This window comes from Phocoena sinus, chromosome 11, assembly GCF_008692025.1.
Source record: "Phocoena sinus isolate mPhoSin1 chromosome 11, mPhoSin1.pri, whole genome shotgun sequence".
Lineage (NCBI taxonomy): Eukaryota > Metazoa > Chordata > Mammalia > Artiodactyla > Phocoenidae > Phocoena > Phocoena sinus.
Genome location: NC_045773.1, coordinates 11,454,513 through 11,480,248, shown reverse-complemented (window position 1 = coordinate 11,480,248; position 25,736 = coordinate 11,454,513). Strand labels below are relative to the sequence as shown.

At 42.6% G+C, this 25,736-nt stretch overlaps 1 protein-coding gene across 2 annotated transcripts in view; it reads left to right on the top strand.

Moving 5' to 3' along the window:
• ITPR1 (inositol 1,4,5-trisphosphate receptor type 1) overlaps positions 1 to 25,736 on the top strand; it is a 333,789-nt gene that overhangs the window by 135,643 nt on the left and 172,410 nt on the right. Inside the window, exons 11-19 of one of the 2 annotated variants that reach the window (XM_032647529.1) lie at positions 4,775 to 4,870; positions 6,545 to 6,589; positions 10,140 to 10,294; positions 16,738 to 16,837; positions 17,815 to 17,975; positions 18,496 to 18,637; positions 21,218 to 21,376; positions 23,488 to 23,660; positions 25,549 to 25,668. In XM_032647529.1, the coding sequence (XP_032503420.1) occupies positions 4,775 to 4,870; positions 6,545 to 6,589; positions 10,140 to 10,294; positions 16,738 to 16,837; positions 17,815 to 17,975; positions 18,496 to 18,637; positions 21,218 to 21,376; positions 23,488 to 23,660; positions 25,549 to 25,668 (1,151 nt within the window). The remainder of the gene's footprint in view (positions 1 to 4,774; positions 4,871 to 6,544; positions 6,590 to 10,139; positions 10,295 to 16,737; positions 16,838 to 17,814; positions 17,976 to 18,495; positions 18,638 to 21,217; positions 21,377 to 23,487; positions 23,661 to 25,548; positions 25,669 to 25,736) is intronic. The other variant, XM_032647530.1, reaches the window with a different exon arrangement.

Sequence of the window (25,736 nt, the reverse complement as noted above, 5' to 3'; positions counted from 1 at the left end):
ACTCTTGCCTGTCCGCTGCTTTATGACAATATGCCCAATGTTGTGATGCTCCTTTGTTGACTCTCTGGATCTGTTGCCTTCCTTTAAAGAGTATTGAATTTTGTTTTGCCAGACAAAGAAAGTTACTTGTAGATCACTTTGATCCTCTGGAGGTTTGTTTTAAAGCGTCATTAGGTCAAGTGTACCGTAGCATTTTTTAGGGTTAGACTAGCCCTGCTACTAAGGTATGCCTTTTGATGCCTTTTGACATCGATACTGAATGCCCCAGGTGTGCAACCGGCCTCTCCTCTGGCTTGTTAGAATCAGAACACCTAGTCCTGTGTGAACTCCTGGATTGTTGAGCTTACGACTACCCTCTCGTTTTTTATTTGGCCTTGTGGGGTCTCGCCTTACACATACGCAGCTTGGTATTTAGCCAAAGACTAAAGGAGGCCCCTGTGCAGATTTCTGGAAATCGTTTTCTGGGGAGCTCTGTATTCTGCCCTGACAAATTCCAGTCACCTCAGCCTCCTTAAGTTCTGACATATCTCCTCACCTCAGAGAGACTGGTTTCCTCTGCTTGAATACTTCTTCTCGATGCCACTGTCCAGAGAGGGGACCTCCCAGCGGAAAGCCGGAGCAGTCGTGGAGATCACCTTATTTCCCTGTCCTCAGAGATCACAGTTGTGCGCTCCCTGTCATCCAACATCTGAACCCAGTTGTTTTGTGTATCTTACTCAGTTTTCTCGTTGTCTATGGCGTGTTCATGTATTGTGTGAGGTGTCTATTTATGGCAGCAACTCCCAGTGCCAGTTATTCCATCTTGAACGGAAGCTACGGTTACATTTATTTGTAGGCTGAATTGGCCCAGGCACTGTGAGTGTCCAGTTTCAAAGCACAGGCGTGTGGATGTATTATAGTGCATGAGTGCATGGATAAATTGCTACAGTTTTCCATGAGATTCTTTTTTTTTCTGCTTGTTTCGCCTTTTGTGGATGAAGTCCAGGATCTTAACATCTTCCTTGTGATGAAGGCAAATAATCCGAAAACCACTGAACTTTGTCTTACAACCGTTTCATGTTAATTAGGGGACTCTTTTCCTTTGGAGAAACATTGCTTAACAATACATATGGTACTTGTTACGCGTTTGTTGGAAGATAATGATTTTTTTCAGCTTAAATACGGCTCCTGCACTATGACTTCTGGGTGGTGTCTCAGATTCAGCGCCGCCCTCATTTGTTTTTTTTTTTTTTTTTTAAACATCTTTATTGGGGTATAATTGCTTTACAATGGTGTGTTAGTTTCTGCTTTACAACAAAGTGAATCAGCTATACATATACATATGTTCCCATATGTCTTCCCTCTTGCGTCTCCCTCCCTCCCACTCTCCCCATCCCACCCTTCCAGGCTGTCACAAAGCACCGAGCTAATATCCCTGTGCCTTGCGGCTGCTTCCCCCCAGCTATCTACCTTACTACGTTTGTTAGTGTGTATATGTCCATGACTCTCTCTCGCCCTGTCAAAACTCACCCTTCCCCCTCCCCATATCCTTAAGTCCGTTCTCCAGTAGGTCTGCGTCTTTATTCCTATCTTACCCCTAGGTTCTTCATGACATTTTTTTCCCTTAAATTCCATATATATGTGTTAGCATACGGTATTTGTCTTTTTCTTTCTGACTTACTTCACTCTGTATGACAGATTCTAGGTCTATCCATCTCATTACAAATAGCTCAATTTCATTTCTTTTTAAGGCTGAGTAATATTCCATTGTGTATATGTGCCACATCTTCTTTATCCATTCATCCGATGATGGGCGCTTAGGTTGTTTCCATGTCCTGGCTATTGTAAATAGAGCTGCAATGAACATTTTGGTACATGACTCTCTTTGAATTTTGGTTTTCTCAGGGTATATGCCAAGTAGTGGGATTGCTGGGTCATATGGTAATTCTATTTGTAGTTTTTTAAGGAACCTCCATACTGTTCTCCACAGTGGCTGAACCAATTCACATTCCCACCAGCAGTGCAAGAGTGTCCCCTTTTCTCCACACCCTCTCCAGCATTTATTGTTTCTTGATTTTTTGATGATGGCCATTCTGACTGGTGTGAGATGATATCTCATTGTAGTTTTGATTTGCATTTCTCTAATGATTAATGATGTTGAGCATTCTTTCATGTGTTTGTTGGCATTCTGTATATCTTCTTTGGAGAAATGTCTGTTTAGGTCTTCTGCCCATTTTTGGATGGGGTTGTTTGTTTTTTTGTTATTGAGCTGCATGAGCTGCTTGTAAATTTTGGAGATTAATCCTTTGTCAGTTGCTTCATTTGCAAATGTTTTCTCCCATTCTGAGGGTTGTCTTTTGGTCTTGGTTATGGTTTCCTTTGCTGTGCAAAAGCTTTGAAGTTTCATTAGGTCCCATTTGTTTATTTTTGTTTTTATTTCCATTACTCTAGGAGGTGGGTCAGAAAGGATCTTGCTGTGATTTATGTCATAGAGTGTTCTTCCTATGTTTTCTTCTAAGAGTTTGATAGTTTCTGGCCTTACATTTAGGTCTTTAATCCATTTTGAGCTTATTTTTGTGTATGGTGTTAGGGAGTGATCTAATCTCATACTTTTACATGTACCTGTCCAGTTTTCCCAGTACCATTTATTGAAGAGGCTGTCCTTTCTCCACTGTACATTCCTGCCTCCTTTATCAAAGATAAGGTGTCCATATGTGCGTGGGTTTATCTCTGGGCTTTCTATCCTGTTCCGCTGATCTATCTTTCTGTTTTTGTGCCAGTACCATACTGTCTTGATTACTGTTGCTTTGTAATATAGTCTGAAGTCAGGGAGCCTTATTCCTCCAGCTCCTTTTTTCGTTCTAAAGATTGCTTTGGCTATTCGGGGTCTTTTGTGTTTCCATACAAATTGCGAAATTTTTTGTTCTAGTTCTGTGAAAAATGCCAGTGGTAGTTTGATAGGGATTGCATTGAATCTGTAGATTGCTTTGGGTAGTAGAGTCATTTTCACAATGTTGATTCTTCCCATCCAAGAACATGGTATATCTCTCCATCTATTTGTATCATCTTTAATTTCTTTCATCAGTGTCTTATAATTTTCTGCATACAGGTCTTTCGTATCCTTAGGTAGGTTTATTCCTAGATATTTTATTCTTTTTGTTGCAATGGTAAATGGGAGTGTTTTCTTGATTTCACTTTCAGATTTTTCATCATTAGTATATAGGAATGCCAGAGATTTCTGTGCATTAATTTTGTATCCTGCTACTTTACCAAATTCATTGATTAGCTCTAGTAGTTTTCTGGTAGCATCTTTAGGATTCTCTATGTATAGTATCATGTCATCTGCAAACAGTGACAGCTTTACTTCTTCTTTTCCGATTTGGATTCCTTTTATTTCCTTTTCTTCTCTGATTGCTGTGGCTAAAACTTCCAAAACTATGTTGAATAAGAGTGGTGAGAGTGGGCAACCTTGTCTTGTTCCTGATCTTAGTGGAAATGCTTTCAGTTTTTCACCATTGAGGATGATGTTTGCTGTGGGCTTGTCATATATGGCTTTTATTATGTTTAGGAAAGTTCCCTCTATGCCTACTTTCTGGAGGGTTTTTATCATAAATGGGTGTTGAATTTTGTCGAAAGCTTTCTCTGCATCTATTGAGATGATCATATGGTTTTTCTCCTTCAATTTGTTAATATGGTTTATCACATTGATAGATTTGCGTATATTGAAGAATCCTTGCATTCCTGGAATAAACCCCACTTGATCATGGTGTATGATCCTTTTAATGTGCTGTTGGATTCTGTTTGCTAGTATTTTGTTGAGGATTTTTGCATCTATGTTCATCAGTGATATTGGCCTGTAGTTTTCTTTCTTTGTGACATCCTTGTCTGGTTTTGGTATCAAGGTGATGGTGGCTTCGTAGAAGGAATTTGGGAGTGTTCCTCCCTCTGCTATATTTTGGAAGAGTTTGAGAAGGATAGGTGTTAGCTCTTCTCTAAACGTTTGATAGAATTCACCTGTGAAGCCATCTGGTCCTGGGCTTTTGTTTGTTGGAAGGTTTTTAATCACAGTTTCAATTTCAGTGCTTGTGATTGGTCTGTTCATATTTTCTATTTCTTCCTGATTCAGTCTTGGCAGGTTGTGCATTTCTAAGAATTTGTCCATTTCTTCCAGATTGTCCATTTTATTGGCATAGAGTTGCTTGTAGTAATCTCTCATGATTTTTTTTATTTCTGCAGTGTCAGTTGTTACTTCTCCTTTTTCATTTCTAATTCTATTGATTTGAGTCTTCTCCCTTTTTTTCTTGATGAGTCTGGCTAGTGGTTTATCTATTTTGTTTATCTTCTCAAAGAACCAGCTTTTAGTTTTATTGATCTTTGCTATTGTTTCCTTCATTTCTTTTTCATTTATTTCTGATCTGACTTTTATGATTTCTTTCCTTCTGCTAGCTTTGGGGTTTTTTTGTTCTTCTTTCTCTAATTGCTTGAGGTGCAAGGTTAGGTTGTTTATTCGAGATGTTTCCTGCTTCTTAAGGTGGGCTTGTATTGCTATAAACTTCCCCCTTAGAACTGCTTTTGCTGCATCCCATAGGTTTTGGGTCGTTGTGTCTCCATTGTCATTTGTTTCTAGGTATTTTTTTATTTCCTCTTTGATTTCTTCAGTGATCACTTCATTATTAAGTAGTGTATTGTTTAGCCTCCATGTGTTTGTATTTTTTACAGATCTTTTCCTGTAATTGATATCTAGTCTCATGCGCCGCCCTCATTTGGATTGACGTTTCTTCCACTCCTGTTGCAGGTGGTCCAGCATGACCCGTGTCGGGGTGGAGCAGGATATTGGAACAGCCTCTTCCGTTTCAAGCATCTTGCTACAGGGCATTACTTAGCAGCAGAGGTAAGTGGCAGCCCCATAGCTTTTCTCTTTCAAGGATGATGTACTGCTCTTTCCTCACTTACCTATAGCCATTAAGTAGTTAGGGGCTGAGGGTAATGCTCAGTTACCTAGCTTTTCCTTCTGCTTTTCTGTTTCCTTCCACCTCATTTCCCTGCTTATAGACAAGAAGAGGCAAAAATCGTGAACACATTTTAGTATTTGACAGGGTTTCTGATCAAGCTGTGGGGAGAAGGTCAGTTAGAAAATAATGCTGTGGTGGGAATGTAATGTCCATCCTGGTGACTTTATTTAATAATACCGTGCTGTATACATTTGACTCTGAACGACGCGGGTTTGAACTCTGAACGGGTCCAGTTACCTGTGGATAGTTTTCAGTAGTAAACACTGCAGTGCTACGCGGTCTGTGGCTGGTTGAATCCGAGAATGCAGAAGAACTGCAGATGGGGAGCCGCAGGTCTGGAGGGCTAGCTATAAATTATACGCGTGTTAACTCCCGCATCGTTCAAGGGTCAGCTGTATTTGACAGTGGCTAAGAGAATCGATCTTAAAAAACATAATGCTAATCAGGGTTTTAGGGTGATCTTTCCATTTTGCTCTGTTTACTACTCTCACCGCATCTTATTTACCAACCCTGATCCTAACACGAATGACCAAGACTGGGCCGCAGTGAAACACGGTATGTAAAGCTGGAAGCGTTAAAACCCGTCAAGAATTACGTAATTTTATATAGCCTGGTTACTCAGAGCTTTAGTGGAATAGACAGGGTCTTTTACTTACAGGAATGTAAAAAATCAAGGCAATGTATTTTAAATGACCGTGAAGGGTTTTTGAGGAAAGGCAAGACTCAACACTGAAGGATGGGAGGAATTTCCCTTTTAGTTTTTGTATTAAATTAAGGAGCTGTGTTACTGTGCGACAGATGTTGAGTTTTACTCTGATCTGCTGGAAGATGTACGATGCATATTCATACCAGATTCTAGCCGTACATCAAGGGATACCTCCTGTCATCTGGTACCACTGGTGAGACTGCTCAGAGATTTTCAAGGTGATGCCTGGGTGTCAGTGTTGCTTCTGCAGCTGACCCCAAGGAAGGCTGAATCTAAATGTTCCAACCCCCCTGGGATGCCTGACACTTGTATGAACTGATGGTTTTGAAATATTGAAGAGCCGAAGATTAAGACTAAGTTGAAATTTAAAATGGAGCCATAGGAAATGATGGACCCAGCCCACCAGCTGTGAGAAATGTTGATGACATGGTTTGCCAAAGATCAATGGTGGTTGCATTACCTGTTATGTCCTGGGGCGAATGCAGTTCTTGCTGGAAGCCAGACATTTTTTTTTTTTTTTCTAACTAGAAATAAGCAGGATTATCAGTCACTGGATACTGATCTTTTATTTACTTCAGGCTTTTAACTGTTGCTTTGCTAGTGGATTCTTTGTGTTCCTCTGTCTACATTTGAGAGCCGTCTATCGGTGACTGGTAGATTGTTCCATGTGTGTTGTACTCGTGTGACGTGTGTTGTGATTGTGGCATGCTGGTTTCGTGAACAGAGGGAAGGGAGAAGTTCTTAGCTGTCCAAAGATATTCGCAGGCCTCGAAGTCTCCTGCTAGCGGGGCCAAGTCCTTGAGAAAGCAATGGATGTTTTAATTTCCTAATGATTCTTTTTCATCAGGTAGACCCTGACTTTGAGGAAGAATGCCTGGAGTTTCAGCCCTCAGTAAGTATGGACAAGAGCCTTCTTGTCTTCGTCTGGTAGGGTGAGGACATGTGATCTGGAACCCCATGTAAGAAACTGCCCCTGTGGTCACTGAGTGCTGGGGAAGGGGAGAGCTTACGCTGCCTTAACAGAGGATCTTGTTCTGTGCTTCCCTTGAGGGCAGTCATAGCCCCTTGTGTCTTGGTTGGTCCAGGAGACTGTCGGTCATGATGCTCTTTCTGTGCGCTTAGTCAAGGGGTCTCCATCTCTGAGTTGCAGAAGTTCACGGTATCTCTTGGAATACTGCTAGGTTGGAGACGGTGATGGTTGCTGTAGAAGCCAGCCTTTTACATGCCAGTGTCTCATTGCTGTTGACCTGAATCTATGACTCACTCGGATGTCTTCAAGGAATGAGTGTATAAGGTGGACACTGTCATTTAGAGTGTGGAGGTAGCACATGAGGCATGACCGCTGATTAGACCCTCAGTTGTCTAACCATCTGTCCTTTCTGCAACGTCAGAAATAGACCTTATTGTGTGGTTTGGAATTTTAATGCCAGCTGGATCCTTCTTTGGAAGCCATGTTGCCAATTAATGCTGATAGGGAGGCACTTGGGTTGGGGGTTCAGGTGTCCACAGTTACGGGTTGAAGAGGGAAGTGGTTGTGTTACAGGGAAATGATGGGTGTAAGTCATGCAGTTCTCTTGTGGAGTGCTTCATTCTGGTCTAGGATTAACAAAGACCCAAACGGTTGCTGCTCTGTTTGACGTTGTGTGTCCATGTGAACATCTTGATGGTGAATATGCTAGGTGGTATTGAGGGTGTTGTTTTTCGTAAGATTTTGAAAACATTGGACATTGACATAGGTACATTAATGAAGGGAGTTGGGGTGGCGATAATACAGAATGTAATTGTCAACGAAAGTGCTGTGAATTCTGCAGCAGCCATGAACCTTCTGATTAGGTTTGGGCAGAATGTTAGCTTCGGAAGAAACGCAGAGTTCTAGCTGAGGGTGTCCCACCGTTAGTTGCTGGACTTGCTGGGGGACTAAGGCTCCCCTCAGAGATGACTTTGAAGGAGAACCATGGCTTCTTTCAGGGAGAGCTGATGTCCGAGTGAACCTTGAATTCTGTGTGGAACGGGACTGCTCTCCTGGCCTGTTCACGTGCGAGGGAAAGACGGGCACGTGCAGTGCAGGGGGAAGGACGCAGTGATCAAAAGTAGGGCCAGAGAGAGACAGACTTGGGTTTGAATAGCGGACCCACCGCTTATGAGCTGTGTGACTCTGGACACGTTACTTGCCCTCTCTGAGACTGAATTCCCTCATCTGTAGCTGTGGACAATGGGCTGGTTGTAAGGACGAAGTGAGATGTTGTGCAAATGAAGTGCCTAGCCCATAGTAAACGCTTAATAAATGGCATTTTTGTAAGTTGCAAAGGCTGATTACCATTTTCAGTGCCTTTCCATCCACAGTTCCTCTGGGCTGCACAGCAGTTGCACGAAGGGATTGGGACAGGCCTCTCCATCTTTGTTTGACGGGTGAAGAAGCAGAGCGTGGTCCTCACTGGCCACAGGCCTCAGGGTCGCTGGGAGTGCAGCCATCTTTCTACTCTTTCGTGCTTCTGCGTGCCAGGGCAGTGCCATGTGCCAGTGGGTCTGGCTGCAGATCTGGGTCGCGTTGCTCCGGATACTCGGGGTGTTGCTTGGGTGGCGGTCCTCGCGTGGAGGAGGGGTGTGTGTGGTGGGGAGGCTCACCCCGCACCCACAAGGCCAGCAGCGCAGCTCCTGCCTCTGGGAGGAAGGTGTCAGCGTTGGGAGGGTCCTGCACCCTTCACGGTCTTCTCGGTTGGGAGACTCGGGAGTGTGGGAGAGGAAGCCTCTCTTTCTGCTCTGCTTACTGGTCGCGTATTTCCTGAGACTGGCACCCAGTGCCTGTGGCTTTGCCTGGGACCCCATTCGGCTTTGTCGCTCTCCTCTTGCTAAATTCAGCAGCCCCCTTGAGCCACGGGCTCGACGCCACAGGGACAGAAAGAACAACCCGAGGCTGGCTCTTGTCTGACGGCCTTCTGCACATGTGCTTTTCCTCCCACTAGATGGCAAGCGCCGACTGCACTCGGGAGGATGAGGGCGCCTTGCTCAGTCACAGTCCAGACGCCGTGGACTCAGTGCAGCTGGCATTTTTCTTCAGATGTGTGGCAGGTCTGAAATTTAACTGCCAGTCTGTAGCTGAGCCCCGTGTCTCACACCAGAACCGGGGCAGGGCTTATTTTGAAAGTGGTGTGTGCAACCCTTTACAGGTAACAGTGGTTAGAAGAGGACACATTCTGTTCACAGTACTTTCTCCCGAGCTGAGCTCTCGGAGCTGTCCTGAACCTCTCCAGTGGAGTCTTACGTTAGTGTAGGTGGAATGACGAACGGGGGTTTGTTTAGCCAGAGGTTACAGGGTGTGAGAAGGAGGGAGTGTGAGGGGGGAGACAGAGGTTTGGGGTATCAGAAGAATTGTTTGCATTTTCTTTTCTTTCTTCCGTCGCTCCATCCCTTCCTTCCTTTTTTTTTTAATAGACAGAGGCTGGGGCTGCTGATGAACTGAAAAAGCAAGCTGTTGCCTACAGTCCTAGAACTCAGGCCCCATGGAATGACATTGTCTTAACGCTCTCTCCTTCCCCTGTTAGATTTGCTTTTCTTTTCTCCATTGCATTTGGAAAGGAAGCAGGGCCTCAGCCTAAGCAAAGCAAGATAGAGACAAGGGAAATGTGATTTTCCTAGTACACACAGGTGGATATTGTCATCTTGCAAGGATGCTAAACATGAGAAATGATCCCGTCTAGATCACACGGCGGAGAGCCACCTTGTGAAGCCTGTCAGAGCAGGCGCTAGGCTCGGCGTGCAGCTTCCGTCTTCTTAGGCAGATGGCCTTTGGAGACTAGATGTGTTTTTACAGTTTCTTGGGAAAGCTTTCATCCTTGTTCTTCAGCCTTCACTGTCAGAGATTTTCTTCAGTCTCAGCCAAATCCCTCACGTAGCAGGAGGGGCCCCTTTTCCCCTGAATTGTCATCAGCAATTGATTAATTGGGAACATTTTTTTCAGGGCTAGTCTGACTTCTCAAATATTTTTCTTGGCCACATGGGGGTAGCTGCTTCCAAACACTTGGATTCAGGTTTATTTCATTGCATTGTTTTTTTCTCCTGGGAAGTAGCTGTATCATATTCGTGCTAGACAGTTTCACTGTAGGTTAACACGACCGCCCATAACAGAATCCACAGGCGAAGTTTCTCCCGACCGCTGCACCGGGATGTACCGCCAGTAGCACTCTGCCCGTGGAGAGCTAGTAATGCAACCCCACGTTGCTTAAGCATTTTTATTGCAACACCAGGAGGTAGAGTGTAAACATTCTTGGTGTGGGTGGCCAACTATATCATCTTTGATGACTGCTCTGAAACGGTGGTGCTTCTCCTGCCAGCTACTGACGCTCACTATTGTTTCTTCCCTGTTCCTGTGGACTGTGCAGTGACTGTAGTGAGGGAAGGCCGTGGCATGTGCAATCCTTGACGCGATGACTTTTCCTCCTCAGCTGGACTCTGATCAGGATGCCTCCCGGAGCAGGTTGCGAAACGCCCAAGAAAAGATGGTGTACTCCCTGGTCTCTGTGCCCGAAGGCAATGACATCTCCTCCATCTTTGAGCTAGATCCCACCACCCTCCGTGGAGGCGATAGCCTTGTCCCAAGGTATGAGTCCAAAACGGCTTATCTCAAGTGAGTCAGGGTGGTATATGCGGCCTGGCTGGGGTTCTTGGAATCCAAAACATCATTGTCGTTCTTGAAGCTTTTGTACAGGATTTGGTAAAGGATTTGTTCTGGTTGCCCATTGAAATGACACCTGATTTTTCTTTTTTCCATGGCTTATCAGTTGTAAGTTCTCAGTAGTCAGTGGTTAGCTAAGACGTGCTATGTTTAGGTGAACAAACCAAACGTTAAGCTTAAGTAGCTCAATATTTCTAGTTTCCTTTACTCTCTCCCTCCTTTCCAAATCTGAGAGATCTCCTGGTCAATTGAATAAACAATTGAAAAGAAATTCTAGAAAATGGAACGTTTGAAATTCACTCAATGCATAGTAAGCTTTATTAAAGGTATTGAGAAATCAGACCAATCTTCTTTGGTTATTTTATTAAATTTGACTTTTAGTTTTGTTGCATAAAAAAGCATTTCCATTTACTAGACCGTAAATGGAACAAAAGCTCACTCTTAAAATCAACAGGGACTTCCCCTGGCGGTCCAGTGGTTAAGACTTCACCTTCCAATGCAGGGGGTGCAGGATCAATCCGTGGTCGGGGAGCTAAGATTCCACGTGCCTCATGGCCAAAAAACCAAAACATAATACAGAAGCAATATTGTAACAAATTCAATAAAGACTTCCAAAATGGTCCACATTAAAAAAAAAATCTTGAAAAAACAAAAAAATCAACAAAAGTATTAATAGTGGCTAACACTTGTTGAGTGCTGACTACATGCCATCTGTAATGCTAAATACTCATGTTATATAATTTCACCTTCACCAAAACCCCTGTGAGATAGGTATTATCATTTGACGTTTCCTAGAGGTAAAGAAATGAGGCTCAGAGAATTTAAACAACTTACCACAAGTCAGTGAGCACCGTTGCAGAGCCAGATAGGGCTGTTCTTGCAATTCTGACTCTTGGACACAGCCTTGGGTAGTGGAAGCCTCACTGGCACTGGGAGGTTTTACACAGGGCCCCTCTGAGGATTCCTTTGTGTTTCATTGTTCCTGTATATCATTGCTGTTTACCTGCTCAGCCAGAGCTGGGCTGTGAAAGTGGTAACTGCAGCTTGGGTGCTGTTACAACCGGAGGAGAACACAGAAGTGTCTGTGTAACACAAAAGACTATGTTCTTAAATACTGTATTATAGGAAACATTAAAGGAATTGTAAAGAAGGTAATGGCTATGGAGAGGTTCGTATCCAAGTGTCTAGCATCCACTAGACACTTAGGTGCTTAATGAAATTAGACGGCAGAGAAGGGAATGATTAACGCTAACAAAAATGCCAAAACATGAAATTAAAAAAAAAAAGAATTAGAGGAGAACCTTCTCTTGTGCTGGATACTCTTCCTGTCCCTCTCAGAGTGATAAACAGAAGGCAGTGTCCACAAGAAGAGAACCTTACAAGGAGGCTGTTCATTGCCATTCAGCACAATGATCGCTGCTTCTTACCCCCTGCTGGGTCATTAACCCCTTGAGAATCTGGGAAAAGCTGGAGATGTTCTCCTATTAAATCCTAAGTATGGGCACAGCTTCGCGTACTCCAAGTTTGTCCTGATGTAGATTGCTTTTTTTTTTTTAAAAGAAAAATGATATATTGAGATATAAGTCATGTATCGTACAATTCACCTGCTGGAAGTGCTCAATCCATTGGTTTTTAGTAGATTAGCAGAGTTGGGCAACCATCAGCACAGTCGAGTTTAGAACAGTTTCATCACCCCGAGAAGGAGCACTGTACCCACTGGCCGTCGCTCTCGTTTCCCCAGGCTCCACCCTCAGCCTTAGGCTAATCTGCACTTTGTCTCTATTGACCTGCCTGTTCCGGACATTTCGTATAAATGGAATGGCTTTTTGTGACTGGCTTCTTTCACTTAGCGTTGTTTGTAAGATTCATCCGTTTTGTAGCATGTATTCTTCATTGTGTTCCTGAATGAGATTCCACGGTACGGTTATGTCCCATTTTATTTATTCACTTATTAGTTGATGGCCATTTGGGTTGTTTGCCTTTTTCTGGCTTTTCTGTGAACATTTGTGTACACATTTTTGCGTGGATATATATTTTCATTTCTCGTGGGTCTCTACCTACGAGTGGAATTAGTGGGTTATGGGGTGTAACTGTATGTCTAACATTTGAGGAACTGCCAGTTTTACACTTATGGCTTTATATTCCCACCAGCTGTATATGAGAGTTCTAATTTCTCTCTAATGCTTGTTTATCTTTTTTACAGTTGAGCCATCCTAGTAACTGTGCAGTGGTATCTCATTGTAGTTTTGACTTGAATTTCTCTGATGGCTAACGATGATGATCTTATGTGTTTATTGGTCATTTGTGTATCATTTGTGGAGACACATCTTTTCAGATCCTTTGCCCATTATTTTCTGGCCACTTAAAAAAAGGATTATGTGTCTTATTATTGAGTATTAAATGTTCTTTATTACGAACTCCTTATCAGTTATGATTTGCAAGTATTCTCTCCCATTCTGTAGATTTCTGCACTTTCTTGGTGGTGTCTTGTGAACCACAAAAGTTTTTAATTTTGTTGAAGTCCAGTTTATCTATTTTTGCTTTTGGCTACTTATGCTTTTGCTTTATAAGAAACGGTTGCCTAATCCAAGGTCACGGAGATTGATGCTAATGTTTTCTTTTGAGAGTTTTAGTAGTTTGTGCTCTTTTCACTTAGATCTTTGATCGATTTTGAGATCATTTTTAAACATATGGTTTGAAGTAGGGTAGATTGCTTTTGTAAAGCGTCCTTTCTCACTGACTACCTAGATAGGCATAGGGACTATAGAATCCAATTGCGTTTTGGTTTAAGTACTTTTCCCTGTGTTGTGTCCTCTATTCTGGAAGCTCTTTAATGGATTTTGTTTTTAGGCTCCCAGAAGACAAGGGAATGACGTTAGTTTTATTTGCTAAGTTTTTTGTTTGTAAGGGTTAGCAAAGAACAGAACCATGTGATGTAAAATATCTGTCAGAAGGTATTTCATGGCATTCCCTTGGTGAAGAGGAATGAGGTGCCAGTTGGCCATATTCCCCAGTGGGTTGGAAATCCCCATGATCCCGTGGGGAGGGGAAGTTTGAATTCCTAGGTCAGCTTGCCAAACAGCTTTGGTTGGCTGTAGAGCCCTGCTTCTGTATCCCCTTGATTCATTACTGTTTCTCTGTTGGAAAACATTCTTTGTGGGCAGTTGTCCATAGACAGACTGATTGTAAACTCATAAGCAAGGGAAGCCTTGTGTTCACCCTGGAGAAAGTGTCTGGCGTGGTTTACCAATGTGTTTATTATTAGTTATGATCTTGGACTTGGTCTTAGCTCTCTAAATTTTTATCTGTTCTTGCCCTTGGCCACCAACCTCAGAGCCAGAAGTGAACAGGGCCTCTTATTCATTGATTCAGTGGAGTCATAAAAGTTTTAGGAGGAGTACACGCATTTCCCTCCATCTTAGAGTTGTGCTAAATTTTGCTTCTTTGAAGATCAGAAAGTCTGGCGGTAGATACATGGAGGTACCTGAAATGTTACCAGTAAAGAACTTTTTTGTAATAGTCATTGGTTGAAAGAATGCTTTCAAGACAAACCGAAAGGGATAGTGACAAGTCCTGGATGTAATAAGCAAGATAGTAAAATTGCAATTTATGCAAATTAGATGCAGTAAATGAACATTGGGAGAGCATCCAGCTTTGTGGCTCTTTTGCAGTTGTCCTGATGTCATGACTCTTGAGCTAAGGGTTGGGAATGAGACTTCAGATGAATAGACAGAATGCCCTTGGTATTTTAAATGAACTTTGACATAGAACTCTGTAGAATGTAGTCAATCGGCCAAGTAAAAGTTAAGCTCCAAGCTTTCAGTTATTCTTTGAAAAGAAGAAAATGCATCCAAGCTCCTCAGAAGAAAAAATGCAAATCTCTGTCAAATGTCCTGTTTGTGTTGTTTAATTTATGTTCGTGCTATTCAGAGTAAATACCACTTGTAATTTTCAAGACAGTTAAAATGAAGGAAGTTAGAGGATCTACTGAAGAGACGTGCCTGGTTTAATGTGCCCTCCCCCGTGCCCCTTTCCCATGAACTTAGGATGCTGTTGTTTTGAATTCCTCTTAATGCAAATGACTTCCATGCTGTCCTTTCTGCTCTGGTCCCACCAGTGTTTAAAGTTCCAGCTCAAGTTTTCTGTAACAAAAATATTCCATGCCTCCCTGAAGCCTCCTTAATCTCCTCCTCTAAAAGTACTTACCTTGACTGTCTCCCATCTTAAAGCCTTTCTAAGGTATGTCTCCTGTTACTTTCGCTTGTTGTGCGTTCATTTCATCTCACTAATGCGATGATAGATTCCTTAAGAGCAAGTATTCTGTCACTACTTCTTTAAAAGAAAAGCAGATTTGAAAAACATCGTAAAATGATCCATGCACATCATAAAAAGAAACAACAACAAAAATATTTTAAAATCTCACGGAGAACAAAGAGACAAGTAAAAAATTACATAAAATCTAACCATTCGGAGGTAACTACGACAAACATTTTGGTTTTCTGTAGTTTCAGACACGTCTCTGGGCACACAGATAACCTGTGTATAATTTATCATAAATAAATCATAAGCTTTTTTTTTTTTTTTGGCAGTAAGTGGGCCTCTCACTGTCGTGGCCTCTCCTGTTGCGGAGCACAGGCTCCGGACGCGCAGGCTCAGCGGCCATGGCTCACGGGCCCAGCCGCTCCACGGCATGTGGGATCTTCCCAGACCGGGGCACGAACCTGTGTCCCCTGCATCGGCAGGCAGACTGTCAACCACTGCGCCACCAAGGAAGCCCCATAAGCTATTTTTAACATTTTTTCCACTGAACAATATGTCCTGTACATACTTCCAAGTAAATAAATATCGATTGTAATCATTTTAAAGAACTCTGTACTATTCTGTCTTACATACTATAATTAACTAGCCCATTACTGAGACATTGGGTTGTTTGCAAGATTTTAACTATTATAAATAATGCTTTGTTGAACATCTTTCTGCCTCATTTTGCACCTGTGCTGTCATCTCTTAAGAAATATAAAAATGAGATTGCTAGATGAGAAGGTAGATACATTTTACATGTTATACGAAGTGCCAGACTCTCTTCCAGAGTTTAACCTGTTGACACGCTTACCATGAGTGTGTAGAACTCATTTCTCTAAGCTCTGTAAGCTCTCTAAGCTCTAAGTGCTGGGTTGTATCAGTTTCCAGGATCTTTGGGATATGATACAATAAAATGATATATTGTTTTAATTTGTATAAATTGAGGAAGTTGAATATGTACTTGGATGTTTATTGGTCATTTATGTTTCTTTATTAAACTACTGGTTTGCGTACGTGTTCCATTTTCATTTCCAATATTCATGATGTTTGTCTTACGGATTTTTAAGATCTCTCTATGTATGTGGATTAATACCCTTTTATACTATATATTAATCTTTTATTTTCCCAGGTTGTCATTTTTCTTTCAGTTTTGTTCATGATGGTTTTTAAACTTTTTTCTACTTTTGCTGTATGGAAATGTAAAATTTAAACTATGTAATAAGATGTATCCATCTTTTGCTTCTGAAATTTGGAAATCTTGTGTTTTGTTATGTGCTTCAAAAGGCTTTCCCTCTCACAAGATTGTTAAATTTTTACTCACATTTTCTTCCAGGCATTTTATGGTTTTATTTTTTGCTATATTGATCCATATGAAAATTTCAATTACTGCTTTATCTCTCATGATAAGCACTAGTAGGTCCTCAGTAAATACTTTTTGTTACTGTCTCATGTTCGCTTTGTTCGGAGATAGTCATTCACAGTGTATAATTTTATACGCGCATACCTCAGAAATACTGTGGGTTCAGTTCCAGACTATCGCAATAAAGCGAATAGCACGACAAAGCAAGTCACACAAATCTGGGGGTTTCACACTGCATATGAAAGTCACGTGTACAGTACACTGTTATCTGTTCAGTGTGCAATAGCATTATGTCTTAAAAAACAATGTACATATTTAATTTAAAAATACTTTATTGCCAAAATGGAACCTGTAGACTTGCATGATGAACAAACCTTTGATTTGTTAAAAAAACAAAAAAACGGGGTCTGTTAAGGGCAACAGAGCCAAACATAATAGAATGAGGTGTGGCTGCATTTAGAAATACAGCACGACACAATCACCTTAGAGTGGTTATGAATGGTTTGCCACTGTAGATCAAAATGCCAAAGTGTATCTTGGACCAGAACCGTTGGCTCTTAAGTTTATGCTGTCCAGTGTGTATAGCGGAAAACCATTTTGGTATCCTTTTTTTATTCTTATAGGATGTATTCTAGGGCAGTGGCTGTAGAGAGCCTAAATAGCCCTGTCCCTAAAATCCTTTTTCTTTTATTTTCTTTTCCTTTAGAAACTCGTATGTCCGGCTCAGACACCTGTGTACTAATACCTGGGTTCACAGCACAAATATCCCCATTGACAAGGAAGAAGAAAAACCCGTGATGCTAAAAGTAAGTCCCCTTACTTGGCTGCTTCCCTCGGTCTCGTGCTCCCAATAAAAGGGCTCCTTTGAGGGCAGATGGAGGCGTATGCAGGTCCGAAGTTGTGCTGTGGTGGCGGACAAACTTGAATGTGATGAAAGAATTCTTTCCAAGGGACCTGGCTAAAGCAAGCCCAGGGCTTTTGAAATAATTAGACCCTTTTATTTTATTCCATAGCTTCTGCCCTAAAGGTTGAGCAATTGTCTGGATTTCATATCTGTCTGAAGGCTGATTTTGGCTGGGGGAATGTTTGCTTGTGCCTTGACATACATCACATACCTAGTTGATTTCACCCAATCTTTATTATTTCTTTATTTCTCTTTGTGTTTAAATGTGCACTTTTATTTCTTGAAAGTCCTTCCAACCTCTTTAATTTCTCTCCCTGAAGCCCACCTCTCCTTTCTCACCTTGTTCAGGATCAGAGAGCATAAATACACAGACGTAGGGTTTTTCTTTTTAAAAAATGGAATTATGCTCTCGCATAATATTTTTTGGTGATGGGGAAGATTATTGGAATTTTTTCTTCTACTTTAATGAACATTTTCAGGTATATAGAAAAGCTAGAAGATCGGTGCAGTGTCTACCCTTATAATACTCTCAGAAACAAGAATTACCATTTTGTACGTTTGATTTTTTTCCCTATGTATTTATAAGTGTGTTTTTAAATTACAAAAGTCTCAGATGCTCCCTGTAACAAATGAAGCTATAAAAGCATAGTACTGCCCCATTTCCTGCCTTACTTTTCTCCACAATACCAACCTCTAGAGGTAACAGCTGTTGATGATTTGGGGTACATCTTTCCAGGTGTTTTTCTGTGTCCATTCATTTGAACCACAAGAGAGCTCTAGGCTTTTTGGATTGCCCCATGTCCCATAAATACAGTGTTTGATTACGTCTTACCCTCTCAGTCTAAGAGGCTGTTCCACAAAGACCATCTTGCTTTTCAGATTGGAACCTCTCCCGTGAAGGAGGACAAAGAAGCATTTGCCATAGTTCCAGTCTCTCCTGCTGAGGTTCGGGACCTGGACTTTGCCAACGATGCCAGCAAGGTGCTGGGCTCCATAGCTGGGAAGCTGGAGAAGGGCACCATCACCCAGAATGAAAGAAGGTGAAGGCTCCTTGCCAGAACCGGACATGCTCATCTTCACCCCCTGTGGGTTTTTGAAATCCCTTGCGGAGAGAGAGGGTGCTTGGAAGAGCTCAGTGTGAGAGCAGCAGGCCTTAGCATTTGTGGGTGGCTTCAACTTGTGGTTTTCAGGAAATAGTTACTTTTGCTTTCACTGTTCTGAAAGTCTCTACACTTGTAAATATCTCCTTCTTTCTCTGTTGCCCTGTCTCCAACTTGGTCTCTGGGACTATCTTACTGAATGTCAGGGGTTGAGGTTACTCTGAGATAAGATGTAATGTCTAATATTTTGTGAAGGTGATAATGTTTTTGTGGACAACTAGGTATTGTCTCTATTTCGCTCTTATTGGTAATTGGCCTCAACTGACAAGTTCAAGGAAACTGGGAGAATGGGTTTGCTTCTACTTAACTGGTTCCTTCGGCCCGAAGGCTTCTAAGGTGAAGCTTTCAGCCTGTTGCACGTCGAACACGTCCCATTTCTAATAGCTTTTTTCCTCCTAAGATCTGTAACCAAGCTGCTGGAAGACTTGGTTTACTTTGTCACTGGTGGAACTAATTCCGGTCAAGATGTTCTTGAAGTGGTCTTCTCTAAGCCCAACAGAGAACGGCAGAAGCTGATGAGAGAACAGAATATTCTCAAGCAGGTCAGTAAGTGGTGACATATGGGGTTGGCTTTATAAGAAATCAGTGGTATCACTGCTCTTACAGAGGGATGTGAATGATTTCCACCTCGCAGGCTTGATCCATTGACTTTAAAAAAAAAAAAAATAGACTTAATTTTTTAGAGTGGTTTTAAGTTCCCAGCAAAAGTGAGTGGAAAGTACAGAGAGTCCCTGGGTACCTCATACCACATCCACAGCCTTCCCTGTTATTAGCATCCCCACCAGAGAGGTACGTTTGTTATAGCTGATGAACCTACACTGACACATCATAATTGTCCAAAGTCTATAGTTTACATTAGGGTTCACTCGTGGTGTTGTACATGCTATGGGTTTGAACAGATGTATAATCACATGTATCCATTATTATCACGTCATACAGAGTAGTTTCATTGCCCTAAAAATCCTCTGTGCTCTGCCTATTTGTCCCTCCCTGTCCCCCAACCCTTTGCAAGCAACCACTGATCTTTTTTTTTAACATCTTTTTTGGAGTATAATTGCTTTACAGTGGTGTGTTAGTTTCTGCTGTATAACAAAGTGAATCAGCCATACATATACATATATCCCCACATCTCCTCCCTCTTGCGTCTCCCTCCCACCCTTGCTATCCCACCCCTCTAGGTGGACACAAAGCACTGAGCTGATCTCCCTGTGCTATGCGGCTGCTTCCCACTAGCTATCTATTTTTACATTTGATAGTGTATATATGTCCATGCTGCTCTCTCACTTTGTCCCAGCTTACCCTCCCCCCTCCCCGTGTCCTCAATTCCTTTCTCTACATCTGCGTCTTTATTCCTGTCCTGCCCCTGGGTTCTTCAGAACCATTTTTTTTTTAGATTCCATATATATGTGTTAGCATATGGTATTTGTTTTTCTCTTTTTGACTTAACTTCACTCTGTATGAGACTCTAGGTCCATCCACCTCACTACAAATAACTCAATTTCGTTTCTTTTTATGGCTGAGTAATATTCCATTGTATACATGTGCCACATCTTCTTTATCCATTCATCTCTTGATGGACACTTAGGTTGCTTCCATGTCCTGGCTATTGTAAATAGAGCTACAATGAACACTGTGGTACATGACTCTTTATGAATTATGGTTTTCTCGGGGTATATGCCCAGTAGTGGGGTTGCTGGGTCACATGGTAGTTCTATTTTTAGTTTTTTAAGGAACTTCCATACTCTTCTCCATAGTGGCTGTATCAGTTTACATTCCCACCAACAGTGCAAGAAGGTTCCCTTTTCTCCACACCCTCTGCAGCATTTATTGTTTGTAGATCTTTTGATGATGGCCCATTGATCTTTTTATTGTCTTCATAGTTTTGCCTTTTCCAGAATGTCCTATAGTTAGAATCATACTGTATGTATCTTTTTCAGATTTTACTTCTTTCACTTAGTAAAATGCATTCAAGTTTCCTGCATCTTTTCATGGTTTGATAGTTCAGTTGATGGTTAACACACTTGTTGAATATCAGCCGTGTGAGAATTTACCTGTTAGGAACCCCAACAAGAATTCAGTTGACAACTTTATTTCCCTCACAAATAATATCAATATCCTTAAGGTTATTTCATATATCTGGGAGATTTGGAGTATATGATAAACTCAGAAGGCCTGTAGAGGCTCTTCTGGGGACCATCATAAGTCACCAAAAAATCTTCCTGTGAATGAAGAATGAGTAGAAAATAAAATGAATTCACAGAAAATACAGAGATGATGTAATTTGGTATAAAGTTAAATAAACTGGGGTAGAAATAAATTAGAGGGAGAAAAGTGACAAGTCCGGGGTACATGAAGTACATGGAAATGTATGCCATACAGTTCTCGAAAGCTGTTGGAGGCTGGGCCACTAGAGCCAAAAGAAAAACGTGTTAGTTACAAGTCCCATAGTTCTCCCTAGGAACTTGGATTTGAGAATCCTTTCTCCTTTTGGACTGTGACAGACGATATTTATTAACACTCCATCCTGTTTCAACAAGGGTTTAAAGTCCCAGAATAGATTATGCCCTGCTGTTTGATGTGGTAGCTGCCAAATAAGACCTCTGGCTTAATGCCCATGCTCTTTTCCACAATAGTGATTCCTAGAGGGTCTGAAACTGTGGAGGAGCCTTCGTTGAGCACTTGTGTGAGCACTGCACTTATGACCTGACACTTGCTATCCACTTTAATCCTTACAACACCCTTGTGAGCTAGGTATTACTCTCCATATTACTGCTGAGAAAACTGAAGGTTACCTTGACCATGATCTGTACCTGTAGGAAAGTAATAAAGATGTGTAATTTCAACCTAGAATCTGCTGATTCCAGAGTCTGTGCTCTCAGACACTGCTTGAAACACTGCATTTTCAAGTATTTGAGGACCACTTAGGTCCAGGAGGACTGAATTCAGGGAGGAGCCAGTCCCAATTGATGGAATGAATGCAGTTTTCAGGTTCATGACTGTTTGCATAGAGAGATTTTCCTATATAGTTTAGCCACTCTTGAGGTTATATTACTTCCAAAGGGAAGGTTAGCCCTTAAAACAGTAGGTGATGGCAGTTCTTATTCTTTTCTTTCTGCAAACAGATCTTCAAGTTGTTACAGGCCCCATTCACAGACTGTGGTGACGGCCCGATGCTACGTCTGGAGGAGCTGGGGGACCAGCGGCATGCACCCTTCAGACACATCTGCCGCCTCTGCTACAGGGTCCTGAGACACTCCCAGCAGGACTACAGGAAGAACCAGGTTGGGATTAAGGACCAATGGGAAGTGAGGGGCAGCTTCCACCCTGAAGTTCATGTACTTCCCTCAATGAGTTTTAGGTGTCACATGTATGTTTATTTAATGGCCAGGTAGTAGTTCATTGTTAAGTTTGCTCTCAGAAAGGAAACACAGATTTGTTTTGCAAGCCTGGGAAGATGCATTACAGACTTGAGAAGGATACCTGAAAATTCCCCTTCTACAGCCACCTTTGAATGAGATTTCTTTTTCTTGACATTGGTATTACATATACGGTACTTCTCATGGCACATTCCCGTAAGACTGAAGGGCACACTGATTCCATGTGCTTATATTGAAGATGGAGTGCAATCTTCTCTTCCTGTCCCATCCATCTCCTCCATCTCTGCTGGTAACTTTCTCTTTGTTTTGGTTGTGTCTCATGTTTTATGACATTCTAAGTCATCAACTGTGTGATGACAGTAAACACACTCACAGCCAATATATTCTCTCCGTGAATTAGGTGTTTTAACCTCTGTGAGGGTTCCTAACACTTGGAGATTCTGAGGAAACACTGTATCAGTAGTTCTTAACTGGGAGTAAGTTTTCCCCCAGGGGACATGTGGAAATGTCCGGAGACCCTATTGAGTGTCGTGAGTTGGGGATGCTACTGGCATCTAGGGGACAGAGGCCACGGATGCCGTTAACATCCAGCCATGCACGGCACAGCCCCCCTGCAGCAAAGAATTTTGCGGCCCAAGAAGTCAGTAGGTAGTGCTGAGGTTGAGAAAGCCTGCGCTCCATAAACTACTGTAGGTGCCCAGAGTGCTGCTTATCGTAACTGCAACTCCAATCCCTGCCTTGTGTTACAAAAGGTTTTGTTTTTAAACTTTGAATGCCCCTACATCTGGCCTTTAAATTTAAAACTGTTCTCTGCAGTTAAGGTTTTTTGTGTGTCATCATAAACATAGAGTTGATCCTAAGCAGTGCTCTAAAACGGTAGATGTAACTTTGTTAGCTAGTATTTCTAAACCTTTCACTTTGCCTTTGCTACTGTTTAAATATAAAACATCACAGACCCGTGATGCTATGTTTGTTAGTTTTACGGTCGCTATAAATCTACCTCCAGTGCATGAATACCATACACATACCATACTAGGGCCAAAGTGATTTTATTCTCTTCCAATGAGGATACATTAGAGTCTGTAGTGTGTGCCAGGACATTTTGCTTGTACATGAGGGGACTAAACCAGTCCCTCTTGCTGCAACTCTGGATGTCTTTGCTTGGTTGCTTATGGACCCTGTGCCAGCTGCCAGTAGTATATCCCTGGGGGCTGATGAATTCCCGAACATGCATCCTTATTGAGTGAGGGCTGAAAGGTGGCCCATGTCTGCTGTGTTCATCCTGAGTCACTTTTAGAATTTTGGAATTAATGAAAACAAATTATACCAAGTTTCAAGGGCCGTTTGAACTTTGAGCAAGCAAATAGTCTGTTTTGGGCAGGAAAAATGTCTTTGAATAGCAACAAACAAATATTTATAAGAGACTTCCTGGAGTTCTTAAATATTTCTATGGAACGTCATGTCTGATCCCAAAAAGAAGCCAGGGGTGTTTTCATATTTCTACGAATATAATTGACTGGCTTACATATTCCTAACTTGTTTCTGCTACCCACTGACTTTAAAAATGTATTTTCACCCCAGATAAGGAAAACGCCATGGGGTAGCATTGTTCTAAATATCCAGGTAGGCTTGACTGTGTTTATTCAGCAACACAGAGCAGTGAGGCACAGTTAAATCCTCTTCAATTAGTAATAAAATCAGAGCTGAAAAACAACTTTTGACCTTTCGAAAAATAAGTCACTACACTAAAATTTATACAGTGGACTTAATAAAAATGCCTATCTGTAAATACAGGATATTTTACTTAATTACATCTGTGTGGCAGGTTTAGTAAAAATAAAGGATGCAAGGGAGTTTGCAGCTGTTGCCCTGGATTAGAAAGTTGTGGAAAGATGCTCTGTGATTTCCCTCATGGGTGGTGATGCTCCTCGGGGGCCACTGCCCCCTCCCTTACTTCCAGCCTCATCCCATTGTCTCCAGTCCTCCCCACTCACCTCGCTTTACTTCCTTCGAAGGAGTACATAGCCAAGCAGTTTGGCTTCATGCAGAAGCAGATAGGCTATGATGTGCTGGCTGAAGACACCATCACTGCCCTGCTCCACAATAATCGGAAACTCCTGGAAAAACACATCACTGCGGCAGAGATCGACACGTTCGTCAGTCTGGTGCGAAAGAACAGGGAGCCCAGGTGAGGCGGGGGCGGGGTTGATAGGCGGAAGGTGTCTTTGCATTTCCGAGGCAGGCACTGAGCGGGTCATAGTGCTTTTTCCTGGATTTCCTTTGTTTGGGGCTGTTAGGGACAGGTGTTTTTTTTTTACCATTAGTATTTTTTTTTTTTTTTGCGGTACGTGAGCCTCTCACTGTTGTGGCCTCTCCCGTTGCGGAGCGCAGGCTCAGCGGCCATGGCTCACAGGCCCAGCCGCTCCGCGGCATGTGGGATCTTCCTGGACCGGGGCACGAACCTGTGTCCCCTGCATCGGCAGGCGGACTCTCAACCACTGCGCCACCAGGGAAGCCCGGTATATATATATTTTTAACATCTTTATTGGAGTATAATTGCCTTACAATGGTGTGTTAGTTTCTGCTTTGTAACAAAGTGAATCAGTTATACATATACATGTATCCCCATATCCCCTCCCTCTTGCGTCTCCCTCCCTCCCTCCCTCCCTATCCCACCCTTCTAGGTGGTCACAAAGCACTGAGCTGATCTCCCTGTGCTATGCGGCTGCTTCCCACTAGCTATGGGTTTTGATTGGGCAGGTTTTGACAGGCTCTTTGATGAGTAGTGGAAAGAGCTTAGTATGGGAATGAGACCAGGGTAGAATCCTAGCTGCAGCATTTACCAGCTGGGTGACCTTGAGCTTTAACGTCCTCATCTGCTAGATGGGTCATTGTGAAAATTAAATGAGAATAAATACATGTGAAGTGCCTGGCACTTAGTAGGTGCACAGTAAATGACAACTGTCGGCCCCTCATTCACTTCATAGCACCCCGTGGTGATCAGTTAGAACTCCCCCAAATATCATCAGTTAGTGTTTTGCACACATAGTTGTTACTTGAGTGTTTTCATTTACATTAGTGAATTCTATCAATTCTGTTGCATTCGTACAGATCTCCCCCTCCACCTATGCTCTCTTCCCTCTTTTTTTCTCCTTCTAATTAATTGAGATCCACACCATTTCAGGTGAAGTGGGAAATAGTTTACAATGTGCGTATCATGAACGGTGACACTGGAGAGCTGAAAGTGTTCTTATAAAAACGACTGCCCCCACCCATAAAGTAACATTTTATGGGCCATTCTCATGTGCCAGTGAGTGAGCTAAGTAAGCACTTTGCATGAATTAGCTCATTTAATCCTCAGAAGAACTCTCTGAGGTTCTATATCAGCCTTTTTTGTCGATGAGAAAACTGAACCACAGTGAGGTTAAGTAATTCCCCCCAAGTAACAGTACATATCAGAACGTAGTGGGTAAGAACCAGAACCAGGGTTCTGATTTGGGCCTCAAGCATCAGAGCCTTGCCCCTCACCACTCTGGATACCCTGCATCCTAACCATGTCTTTCTTATGTGAACTTCTTACTTGGTGGTTCCTTCTGTTCATTTTTACCTTGTCAGCTCTTCCTCACAATAGTCACTGCCATCCTTCCTCTTTTGCTTTTCTTTCTTTGCTCTCCCTCCCTCCCTCCTTCCTTCCTCCCTCCCTCCCTCCCTCCCTCCCTCCCCCCTCCCTCCCTCCCTCCCTACCCCCCTCCCTCCCTCCCTCCCTCCCCCCTCCCTCCCCCCTCCCTCCCCCCTCCCTCCCCCTCCCTCCCCCCTCCCTCCCCCCTCCCTCCCCCCTCCCTCCCTCCCTCCCTCCCTCCCTCCCTCCCTTCCATCTATCTATGCATCCATCCTTCCTTTCCTCTAGTGTCTGGGTTTCTGGGCGTTCCATGGATGCTGACGCTAAAACCCAAAGCGTCTCTGACTTGTGTTAAAGGTAGTCTGGGTCAGTTCTCTTGAGGGAGAGCCAGGCTCCCAGAGCCCAACCCCTGCTCTGTGTACAGAAACTGTTTTATTTGGTTTCTCTTTCTCGATAGATTCTTAGATTACCTCTCTGATCTCTGCGTGTCCATGAACAAATCCATTCCGGTGACCCAGGAACTGATATGTAAAGCTGTGCTGAATCCAACCAACGCTGACATTCTGATTGAGACCAAGTGAGTGAGGTCTGCGGGTTTAAGATAAAGAGAGATGAGGACGGGATTTAGGTGGAGAATGTGTGGCT